The sequence below is a fragment of the Arachis ipaensis genome, chromosome B10 (genome assembly GCF_000816755.2).
Source record: "Arachis ipaensis cultivar K30076 chromosome B10, Araip1.1, whole genome shotgun sequence".
Taxonomy (NCBI): Eukaryota; Viridiplantae; Streptophyta; class Magnoliopsida; order Fabales; family Fabaceae; genus Arachis; species Arachis ipaensis.
The window spans coordinates 53,730,439-53,741,900 of NC_029794.2; the positions used below are offsets into that span (position 1 = coordinate 53,730,439).

General features: G+C 37.0%; 3 protein-coding genes across 7 annotated transcripts in view; 2 read left to right on the plus strand and 1 right to left on the minus strand.

Moving 5' to 3' along the window:
• LOC107622626 (centrosomal protein of 164 kDa) lies at positions 921-7,054 on the plus strand. 5 transcript variants are annotated; one of them, XM_016324597.2, is made up of 16 exons: positions 921-1,390; positions 1,940-1,990; positions 2,067-2,303; positions 2,669-2,767; positions 2,882-2,937; positions 3,110-3,221; positions 3,307-3,486; positions 3,804-4,073; positions 4,395-4,607; positions 4,678-4,884; positions 4,966-5,091; positions 5,271-5,561; positions 5,647-5,745; positions 5,984-6,498; positions 6,572-6,641; positions 6,738-7,054. In XM_016324597.2, exons 1-15 carry the CDS (start codon positions 1,244-1,246, stop codon positions 6,603-6,605), a joined length of 2,637 nt encoding a protein of 878 aa, XP_016180083.1. In that variant the 5' UTR covers positions 921-1,243; the 3' UTR covers positions 6,606-6,641; positions 6,738-7,054. The 5 variants fall into 5 exon arrangements, with proteins under 5 accessions (XP_016180083.1, XP_016180081.1, XP_016180082.1 ...); XM_016324595.2 differs by having other exon boundaries at positions 922-1,390; positions 6,572-6,649; XM_016324596.2 differs by having other exon boundaries at positions 922-1,390; positions 6,572-6,604.
• LOC107622032 (GRF1-interacting factor 2-like) lies at positions 7,836-10,330 on the minus strand. The gene is made up of 4 exons (XM_016323967.2): positions 10,052-10,330; positions 9,348-9,424; positions 8,561-8,684; positions 7,836-8,474 (listed from the first exon to the last, which is right to left on the minus strand). The coding sequence occupies exons 1-4, from the start codon at positions 10,100-10,102 to the stop codon at positions 8,076-8,078; spliced, it is 651 nt and encodes a 216-aa protein (XP_016179453.1). The 5' UTR covers positions 10,103-10,330; the 3' UTR covers positions 7,836-8,075.
• Positions 10,465-11,462, plus strand: part of LOC107624257 — a 1,838-nt gene continuing 840 nt past the window's right edge. The window contains exon 1 of the mRNA XM_021112972.1: positions 10,465-10,678. Coding sequence (XP_020968631.1) covers positions 10,556-10,678 — 123 coding nt within the window. The 5' untranslated portion in view covers positions 10,465-10,555. The remainder of the gene's footprint in view (positions 10,679-11,462) is intronic.

An 11,462-nucleotide genomic window follows, 5' to 3' on the forward strand; every position in this document is an offset into this window, starting at 1 on the left:
CAATCTCTAATGTATTTTTTGAGAAATACATATTTAATGTTAGATAATCTTGCAAAAAATCTAATATTAAATATATATTTGTCAAAAAATACATTAGGGATTGAATTTTAATGCAATTTTTTGTAAGAATGATTAAAAAAATAAAATATTATTATTCTTAAAATTTGATAATTTTTTTGCTAAGGATATATTTTATTGTGATTTTTTAAAAGTATTATTGGTTGTTAACAAAAAATTACAAAAAAATATATACTTAAAAAAATCACCAAATTTTATGGATAATAATATCTTATTTTTATTATCATGTTTGTAAAAAATTGCATCAAAATTCAATCTCTAAGACATTTTTTGAAAATATATATTTATTGTTGGGCATTTTTATCGCATTTTTAAATTATTTGAAAGCATTTTTGTCGATAGTAAAATTTAGATGTCAGTATTTAAAGAATTCGAAAACATTTTTGGTGGTTAACCTAAAAAAATTTTGAAGCTCAGTTGAATCGGTCAGAGAACTCATTTTCTCCTAACTCGATCCTGGCTTGTCTAATTCGATTTTAGAATATTGAATTTAAGGTTGGATTTTAGGTGTTTAGGATGAATCCGATGAAATATTCGGATCAAGTTAAAGTCTCATCAAACCCAATCCCAATCTGGTCCATGCACACTTGTAGCTCATATTGTGTGTAAATGATGGACCCAACCCAAAAGCCAAAAAGCTCTGGAAATCTTTTTTATTTTGTGTTTGGGCTGAAATCTTGTAAGCCCGTTCTTAAGCTTACAGATAATGAAATGGGGCTTGGCCCAATGAAAAGGGCCCAAATAAGTAAGAGCGTATGATCCACGCCCGAGAGGGAAAGCGTGGGGGAGGGAGTTCAGATGGAAGCAGAAGCAAGAAGTGAGAAAATCCCTATAAATTGCATCGGCACCGTGCCGGTCGAAATTCGTCACAGCCAATCATCGTGCCACTCTCTGACTCTCATCACGCAAAAGAAAACACACAAGACTCTCACTGTTGTTTAGCTCAACGCACTTTAATCATCTTCGTCCCTCCAAAACCCTCTCAATCCCCCTTTCTTCTCTCTCAATTCCCCTATTCATTCTCCGTTCACTTTTTCTTTCGCTCTCTTTTCGATCTCTCAAATTCTAGGGTTAGGGATTTCTCCTTTTTCTTCAATTTTTTTTCTTCGACTGAGAGTCACCCGCAGGGTGCAGACGTGGGGGCACCCTCGCGATTTCTTCTTCAATGGAGGCCACGGCTGCCGTTGCCGCTGCCGCCAACGCCGCCGCTGCTGCTCGCGGCGCCTCTCTCCAGTTACCGCCACCTCCATCACGCAAGGAATGGCGTGCTGTTTCCGAGCACCATCATTCGTCGAGAAACCCTGAGGACGAGGTACTGATGTGGTGTGCCAACACCTCGCATTATGTTTGTGGTTTAGGGGAATGATGCTGGAATATGAGCGTTGTTCTAAATCCAAAAAAAAGATGATTCCATCCTTTTGTTTGTTTTGTTGCTAGGGTTTGGCAACGTGTTTTGATGCTGTAGTCCTTTTTTTTTAGTCTGAAAACAGATGTTGTTTGGTGTGTTTCATGGTCATTAGTTTTGGCAAGTGCACTTGAAGCATCTAAGTTCTAAATATTTGAATGTTCGACTTCTAGTTCTTATTTATATTCAGTTGTTTATTATGTTATTTGTTATCGAGGGAACAAGGCCTATACGTTTCTAATGTCTGATAGAATGTTGTCTCATATCAATGTTGTTAAAGGTTGACATAGCGACAGTGCTGAATGCTGGGTTTGGGTTTTGGTCTTGGTTTTTGTCAACACCATTGCTGGGCTTGATTGCCTTCTTTGCGTATGGTTGTGTGTGGTGTGAGAACTTTTATCACTTTGACTGTTTGTTATTTGTTTGATTGATAATGGGCATATGTTTGGCATGCAGGAGCTAGACAACTCAAAAGTAGGGCAATCGGATGAGAGAACCATTTATGAGGTAAGGTGATGACTTTAGAAGCTGCTTTTATTTTAGGAGTTAAGAACTTGGAGATAATTTCCACCTGTTTTTCAAGGTGCAGCAAGGAAGAGAGCCTCTTGATGTCGATTTCTGTTCGATAACAGTGGATGGAACAATAGACAATGATATTTTGCAGCAGCAGATTCATGGTGTTGTAAGGCAAAGACAGGAATTACAGCAAATGGAGATCGAACTGAAAGCTCAAATGATTGCTAGAACTGAGATAATGGAAATACGAAACACCTATGATGCTCAACTCAAAGAACATGTTAACAATGCCAGTAAGCTTCAGGTGCGAGTTTAAACATCCATGTATCTTATGTGTTAATACTAGTGTATATGCATTGCAAATTTGAGCTTAGGTTATCCTTACACAATTTTTTTTTTATTTAAATAATGCTCTTTCAATGTTAAAAAAAACGTTGTTGTAATCATGTTTTCAATTTTTATGTATTATTCAAGGGCTATTTTACAATGCAAATTGTAATCAAGTTTTACATTGCCAATAGTTTAACATAGATTCCATTTTCCCTCAGAATTTAAAAGTATCATTCTTTTGATTTTGATCAACATTTATTTTTTTATTAGCTTACATGTTTTTCTTCTCATGATGCACTAGTTGATATTCTGCTCTAAAACATGTTTAACTGGCTGCAGGAGCAACTTTGTGAAAGGGAACGTACAATTCATGAATTGGAAAGGAAAATGGAAGAGAAGGAAAGAGAACTGCACACCATTAAATTAGACAATGAAGCGGTTTGTTGTGATTCTTCTTTCCTCACTTTTTTATATTTTACTTTTTCCGGTTTATAAATTATAATATCGATACATATTTTTCACATATGCTGCTTGCTTGTATTTTTATTTTAGGCATGGGCAAAGCAAGACCTTCTTCGTGAGCAAAACAAAGAGCTAGCAACTTTCAGGTTTTCTTTGCCTTCTCTGTATATACTTTGCTGTCATGAAAAGATACATACCTGTACTCTTCCATGTGTATGGGAGCTCTCGTGTTTTTAGTTGGAAAAATGACACATTGGTTATTATACAATCATGTTATTCTCAACTTTCAATATGCTTCAATGGATAAAATCTTTGCAGAAGGGAGCATGATCATTCAGAAGCTGAAAGAGCTCAGCATATGAAACAAATACATGATCTTCAAGAACATATTCAAGAAAAAGACAGGCAGCTTATTGATTTGCAGGAACAGGTAGGTTGCTTACATTGTGTTCTTTGTTTCTATGATAAAAGTTTATTAGAAAAGCTGCTGCTTTACATTTCTCTGTGATTTCCAGCACAGAGTAGCTCAAGAGACCCTAATGTATAAAGACGAACAATTGAGAGAAGCCCAAGCTTGGATAAACCGTGTTCGTGAGATGGATGTTTTCCAATCAACAACAAACCAGACATTGCAGGCTGAATTGCGGGAACGTACAGAGCAGTATAACCAACTCTGGATGGGTTTCCAGAGACAGGTTTATCAGCAATCCCTTTGCTTAAAATATTTTTGGTTTTGTGTTCCTTACTTCCTTTTTTACCGACAAAATGTATTATTTTGTATTTTTGTTTATTCAGATTGACATTGATGAGATGCATCTTTACTATTTAATTTATACTTTTTTGGTTTGGTTTTGGTGTATATGCATTATGGCATTTGCAGGCATTGCTGAAACAGAAGATTGTCATTCTTTCAATATTCTCTATTTATAGTAGTTTCTTCGTTTTTAGGTCCATGTTTATTCACTTTAAATAATTTGGTATGTTACTTTTGTTTTTGGGTTGGTGGCACTAGTTTGCGGAGATGGAAAGACTTCATTTGCATGCTATCCAGCAGCTACAGCTCGAGCTAGCTGATGCAAGGGAGAGGAGTGGCACTTACCACGAGGACTCACAAATGTCCCAAATGAATTCAAAAAAGAATGTAACTCAGTTTGGACAGGAAAATGGAAACCAATTCGACTTGAATGGAAGCAATGCTTCAGGTGGAAATAATGGTCTTATTCCAAATGAAAGCTCAGATAATATTCCTCCATTTGCATCTAGTGGCAATGCTTCGGTCCAGGTTGGATGCCAAAATTTCTAGCTTTAAACTGCTAGTTATTTACTTCCTTTTCATCTGTAGAATAAGTTGATCTTTGTTATGTGATTGTGTCAATTGAAATATTCTATATATCAGAGATTTCTTTTAATGCTATGTCCCATTATTTATCAGGAGGCTTAAACTTTTGTTGACTGATGAACATGTATGCTCTCTTGTCTATTGAATGTTCAGAGTATGATAGATGATAGATAACACGTTTTCACAATAGCGGTTGGGATGAAAATGGAACTGTAATAATATTTCGCTTTTGACATTTGATTTTCTGATGGATTTATATTGTAGACTGATCATGTTGCTGGTGTCGCTATGGCTCCATCCTCCCTACTTGTGCCACCTTCATACCTTCCACCTGGCCAAGTGACTGCATTACATCCGTTTGTCATGCATCAACAAGGAGTGCCAAATTCAGTTGCATCACAAGTTCCTCAATCACATGTTGGCCACTTTCACCCACTGGCAGCATTGTCACCTATGCAGCAATGGAAAAATCAACAGGTATTGACCAATCCAAATATTTGGTCATTTGTACTTTTAGCTCTTGGCTTTACAGGTGTATTTGTTCCTGCAGGCTGTCTCGGAGGGTTCACAGGTATCGATGCAGGATGATCCTTCTGCATCCCAAACTGATCAGAGTATGATGAGATCCGATGCTAAGTTTAATTATGAAATGCCCGTTAATGGACAAGCTCTTCATGGAGACTATTTGGATGCTCACATCCACCAAAATGAGGAGACTCAATCTGTAATTTCATCTTCTACAGCGGAAACACAGGTTTGCTAGAAGTGAAATTTGTTATTTACTTTGCATCATGAGTTCTGTAAAATACTGACAATTAGTGTGTACTTTTTGAAGGTTCTTCAGTCAGTTGATAAAGGCCAACATGTTGCTACCCAACAAGACCATAGCTTACGTCAAATTTCATCACAGTTCTCCGATGCCTTAAGATTGAACTCTGTTGACTCTAATGGTGAAATTAAGGTTAGACGATACATTTCTTGTTTGAGCTGCGTTCAAATTCTGTTTGTCAAACCTAAGGATATATTTAAAGCAAGTCATTGTTATTTGATTGCGATCGCAATTGCGATTATGTGAAGATGTCTTTGTGCAAGATACTGTTGTAGATGAGGAAATTAAAGCCAACTTTTTCTGCTGTGTAGGATAAGAATTCTGTGACGTTACCTAGTGAGGGACATGACCAAGTATTGTTGGTAGAGGCAGCAAGTTCTGCTGGAAATGCATCACCTGTCACAGCCCATGTAGTTCACAATGATATGGTACATAGCAACATCACTGATTCAGTCTTGCCTGAAGCATTCTCCTCCACTGGCCAGACAGCATCAACTACAATTGCAAAGCCTATGGAAAGTCCTCTTCTTGATGAAAGATCATTGCTGGCTAGTATTGTTCGCACTATTCCAGCTGGTGGCCGGATTCGAATCAGTTCAACAGTTAGTGAACAATAATCACGACTTTTAAATGTTGTATGTTTGGTTTTCTATCCTGATGAAAATTGCATTTATGTTTAAAACACAGCTCCCTAACAGACTGGGTAAAATGCTCGCTCCTCTGCATTGGCATGATTACAAGAAAAAGTATGGAAAGCTGGATGATTTTGTTGCTAGCCATCCTGAAGTAAGCACATAAGTATTAAATGCCTTGCAGCTAGAAATAATCAGCCAGAATTTGACAGAATTCAGTTAGATTCAAGTGTGGTTGGATGAATAAATTACACTAACCAGGGAGCAAAACACGTGCAAATAAATTCTGTCAAAAGTTCTGGCATTCCATAACTTTACTCGACTTGTCCAGCATAGTGGCATATAATCTACTTTACATACAAGCTGACAGATTTTTGTTATGATAATTTCAGTTATTTATGATTGAGGGTGACTATATTCAGCTTCGCGAAGGAGCACAAAAAATGGTAGCTGCCAATGCCGCTGTTGCCAAAGTTGCTGCAGCAGCTGCAGCATCATCCCCTCATTCTTCATATATGCCTACTGTGGCTGTTACACCAATGGCTAACACTTATCGCCTGAAGAAAGTTCCTTCAGTTGATTCCAAAAATATCAAAACTGACAAGTCTTTTCAGGATTATGCTGTTATCTCTTCGAATATGGGTGATGATCCTCTAAAATTGTCAGTAATGCAGCATCAGCAATCAAATGGTGCATGCTTTGGTGTTGCGGGAGGCCTTTCAAATGTTAAAATTTTGACCAAGTCTAAGGATTCTCGGGAAAAGGATGGCCCATCTGTTCAGTCTGGTGTACAATTAGCTGTTGCCAATGGTGTAACCCTGGACCGAACCAGTGTGAACAATGCCCAAAATTCAGGCCCGGCAAATGGGAGGCCAGTTTCCAATTTTGCTTCAAAACAGCAGGCCAGGTTTGCTGTCCTATCTCAATCTGTGATGATTACCTTGAGCACTGAAATCTTGCTAATTATGTTTTTATGACAGGGCAACTGGTGCTGTCTACCATTCTCGAAGATAGTGAGTGTTCTTACTGGTGCTTAATATGATGAGAATGGTATTGTGGTGTGTACCATTCTCACTATCTTCGGGTTTTTAATTGTGTATTCAATATATGCTGTGTTTGTAATTTTTATTACTATTGTGATGACAGGAAACGTCAGAGAGGGAGACTATGGTGTCTCGTGGGTGCGGATGAAAAGAGTATGGTGATACTTATTGGGTTTTGTGGGAGAATTTTTTTTGAAGCATGGACGGAGCATTCTACTGTTCCGATAAAATCGATATTTAAAATGTGGTCCTGTCTCCATTTTCTGTAGTTAATTTATTTCTCCTGCTATATCATTTTGGTGTGCTTTCATTAATGTGGGGCCTCATCCTGGGATATTACTGCGCACACAATTGCATCGCATAACTGCGATTATTTTTGTGAATGCTTGAAAGATTAATGGACAGTTTATTTAATTTTCAGTTTGCAACCCCTCATTTATCCGTACAAATGTTATTTGTAGTTTAAGAAACTTATTATGAATTTTGGCGAAATATATTATTTTTGAATTTGAATTGTGCAGCGAGTTTAATAAACTTATAATGATTCGGTGGATTTTGCAAACGTTTATTTTGGCGGATTGAAATTTCAGTTTTTAACCCAATGAATCTATAGACTATAGTCTAGTAGGGGTTCAACTGTTTAAGGTATTTGGCCAAGGAGATAGTTCAAATGAAATAGTTTTCCATCTTTACTTAAGAGGTTTCGAGTTTTACTTTTAAGTTTTAACTTCAAAATGAAAAAACTGTTAAAGGTATTTGAATCATTTGGTGGAGTCCCGCCAATGTTGTTAGGTTCATTTAGTTTTTAACTTGGGAATATTTTCGGAAATGGAATTGATATATATACCTATTGTGACCTCTTTGAAATAACTTATTAAATATATGTCGTACTAGTTATGTATTTTCATGCATGATTTATGTTTTGATTGATTTTGTCGGTTATTAGTCCTAATACATGCAAAATTAGCAAAACTCCTCAAATTACTATGTTTTGGATAGACATATGTTACGAAGTTAACTTATTTGTGAATTTTGGCTGAACCTTTTTGGTAGAATGCGATGAAATGCATGATTACCACGTGTGTAGAAATATAATTCAGTTTAAAAGGAAAGAAAAAAGGAATCTACAATTTTCCACGTTGCTTCCGTCTTGTTTACCCATTTTTATGCCAGTTGAATTGGTATCGAGGTAACACTTCACTGAGTATATTGAAATTTAAAATAAAATTATGGATATTAGTGTCTCTTCTGTTTTTGGACTGGGGATATTCGTGTTTAATATGCAATACTCACTAAAGAAAAACACTTACAAAAAAGCATATTGTATTCCACACTGCTTCCATGTTTTTCACATCTACTCAGTTAGATGTACCCCACCAAAAAAAGGAAAGAACAAAAAACTATTCTAGGTTGGTGTTCAAGAGTAAAATATGATACATTTTTATGATCTAGTATTTCCAGATGGTGACTTGGCTAGTGACCAAACAGGACTAAGATCTGATGAGGCAATATGGTTGGTTTCCGGCATATCTGAGAGGTTATTCAGTCTGGTTTGGGCCTGATAATACCCACTGTTGCTGCTTCCTCCAAACATGAGTTGTTGCTGTTGCTGTTGCTGGAAGAATGCTGGGATCTTGTGTTGCTGCTGCTCGCTCATCTGAAAAGCCAACTTTGATGTTGAAAGGTCGTTCTGCTGTTGTTGTTGAGACATTGCCATATGATGTTGCTGCTGCTGAAGATGATTGTCATTCATATCAAAACGCAAGTTTAATGTAGAAAGATCTTGCTGCTGAGACGTTGCTACATGAGGATGCTGCATGCCTTGCCCTTGCCCTTGCTCCTGTTCCACAGTAAACCGTGATGGATGAGAGCTATACATAATCAGCAAAATAGCGAGCTAAGTTTAGCAATTCAAAGCTTGACAACCTGAGGGTGCATCTGGGGTTGCGGCTGTAATTGTGACTGCGACTGTGGCAGAGGTTGAGGCTGAGGTGCAGCATCTGCAAGTTTGGCTAGATATGTCAAGTTGTGCTGAAGCTTCGCTAGACATCTGTATCAATGTAAGCCAGTTGAGAAGGGAAAATTGATTCAAGATACTTTTGCAAGTTGCAATACATTCCAATGACTACAATTTTTATCATATGCAAAGAAGCAGCATGTAAGGTGTGACAACAAAATAAATAAATAGATATGAGTTGCAAGACAATGTTGAGAGCTCATTGTTTAAAGCTACATCTGATAACAGACACGCCATCTCTTAAATAGAATTGTAGCCTCTTCTTTTACTCAAAACTCCCCAGGTATTACTCAAAATTCTTCCCATATTAATCCTTGTCTAAATCTTCTGAGTTCCACTTCATCGGATTATATGTTCTGTAATCTAAGATATACTTTGGTAGTCGTTTCTCTCAGGTAAGTAAAGATTGAAATCTATCAACTGAAACACAGCTTGCAATAATGCATATGCTAATGGCCTTACAAAGTGATTCACAAGTCACAACCCCAGAGAGGAATTGAAGGTTTCAAAGTTGCCAGAGAGTAGGTATTCAAGAGAATGCAGAAGTATATAGAAAGTGCTATGTACCAAAAAACAATAGATAATGTTTTAGATTTCCACGAGAGAAATTTAAAAGAAAAATGCAACTGAAACCACTGGGCACCACCAAGAAAAAAAAATCAGTACAGAAGAGAGGAAGAAACAAGGGCTACTAACTGGGAAGCTTCAGCAAACTTCCCCTGATTTTGACCATCCATTGTTGCCATTATCAGCTCCTTATTCTCCTCCAAGTACTGTCCCAAGTACAAGAACAAAAAAAAAAGGGAAAAAGAAAGAGAGAGAAATGGTAGTTATATATAAGAATATAAGATAAGCTGACATAGACTCTAATGAGGACTGTTTCAATTAAATATGAAAACTTTTCAAATGCATTATACACTGGCATGGCATTTGACCGAAAATTCTTTCACCCCATAATCCTAAGAAGATGCTGATGCAGTGATGCCTCATGGGTTAGAGAAAGGAATAAGCACAAAAAAACACCACACAACACCACCCCCATAATGAATGAACTCTACAAAGTAATCTCACAGAAAGCAACTTACATAAATAGTGTTATGATGTTATCAAGTACATTTGATTCAATAAAGAAGGAAAATTTGACGATAGCAGGAAGCAAAATAAATAACTTAGGGTACAAGGAAAGAGAATGACGTCAGCACCATAAACATCTGAATTCTGAGGCTATTCAATGAGCATAAATCAAACAAGAAAAGTTCAAAACAATAAAAAGATGACATTTTTATAAAACCCCAATCCGAGATAAGAAAAATGTGCGGAAACAAATCCAGAACGTTAAACATCTTGATGTGAAACGGGTAATGAAGCAGAGAAATGATTGATGGGAAAAAAGTTGCCACCTTTTGGATCATCTCTGTTGAGAGTGGAGGTGAAGGATCACCGTTGAACATTTTCGATGTTAGTCTTCAGAAAAACACCGAAACCCTAACCCTAGTTGCTCCCCCACAGAAATCAAATCAGTATACGGAAGAAGCTCAAATCTTGCAGTGTTTTCTGCGAATGTGAAGGGGAATAGCGCGTTTCTACGAACACAGCCTACGTTATGCTGCAATGTGCAACGTCTTCAAAACGCATTCGGCCAACCTGATTCCCAATTCTAAAACAGTACAGCCCAAAGTCCATTACCATTATCATACTGCCCATTAATGGGCTTGTTATTATTGGGCTTTTAGGCCCATAATTTGAATCAAGCCCATTTAAAATGAAAATAGAAATAAGAGTGATACAGTGATGCTATCTATTTTTTATTAACAAATTAATTAATATTTATTGCGTTCTGCGTGCGACTGTGCAATTGAGTGACTGAAAACTAAGAGAGAAAGAGCGAAAGGGAAAGGGGGAAAATGGGGTATGTGCTTCGAGTGAGAATGGCTTCGTTCTTCAGCGGCGCTGCAATTGCCTCGTTTGCAGGTTTCTATATCCTCCACAGGGATTACAAAATTGCACACGAATCCTTTGCGAACCAGGTACCTACATCCAATTTAAGCTTTTTCGATATATTTGGGTTTCAAAGGAATACTGTGATTGGAGAATTCATTTTTGTAGAGACTCTGGTTGCAATTGTTTGGTTCTTATTGTGTTCATAGTTTGGTTCTCTGAATAGTGAATACATACATGTAAATCTATTATGCAATCTGTTATAGTGAACCGGAGAGTTAGAAATTTCCAGGTGCGTGGGGTGGCCTTTCATTTGTTCGAATTTTCGATGATAAAATGCATAGCCTTTATTATAATAATGGTGTGATATGCTTTGATATTCGGACATAACTTCTGGGGAAATTGAATGGACCTAGTTTTCTTATGGACCTTAGATGATGAAGAATGAAATCTAAAATAATTAATCTATTTATCCTCCGTTATGTGATTTGGGTGTGAGTGGCAAATACCAAGGTAACAAACTCGAGAGTTCACCTATACTCCATAGCTCGGATCTTAAACTCGTAGAGTTTAGGGTTCACTTGTAAAATCATAAATTTGATTTTGAGGCCTAAACTAGCTTGGATCATGAGTTAACTTGATGTTTCATACATAAGCTTTTGGAGGCATGTAAGTTTTCTTAATGACGGATCCAGTGGGAGATGCAAAGTATCATCGTTACTTATTGTTGTCTCTTAATGAATGTGTTATGTGACGGGTTAACTTGTTTGCTACAAGGTATTTTAGATTTCTTTATCTGAATTATTCCTCCAAGTTAATTAGAGTAGAACACATCAAATTGATCCATTGTTGTCGTCAATCCTAGTTTTACTG

Bases quoted from the DNA above. Each gene is read 5' to 3' on its own strand.
- LOC107622626 (XM_016324597.2), top strand. From the start codon at position 1,244: ATGGAGGCCACGGCTGCCGTTGCCGCTGCCGCCAACGCCGCCGCTGCT. The intron at 2,768-2,881 runs GTTTGTTGTGAT...TTTTTATTTTAG, and splicing joins TTAAATTAGACAATGAAGCG to GCATGGGCAAAGCAAGACCT. The intron at 2,938-3,109 runs GTTTTCTTTGCC...AAATCTTTGCAG, and splicing joins AAAGAGCTAGCAACTTTCAG to AAGGGAGCATGATCATTCAG.
- LOC107622032 (XM_016323967.2), bottom strand. From the start codon at position 10,102: ATGTTCAACGGTGATCCTTCACCTCCACTCTCAACAGAGATGATCCAA. The intron at 8,685-9,347 runs GTTAGTAGCCCT...ACATTGATACAG, and splicing joins AAGTTTGCTGAAGCTTCCCA to ATGTCTAGCGAAGCTTCAGC. The intron at 8,475-8,560 runs GTTGTCAAGCTT...ACTGTGGAACAG, and splicing joins AACCCCAGATGCACCCTCAG to GAGCAAGGGCAAGGGCAAGG.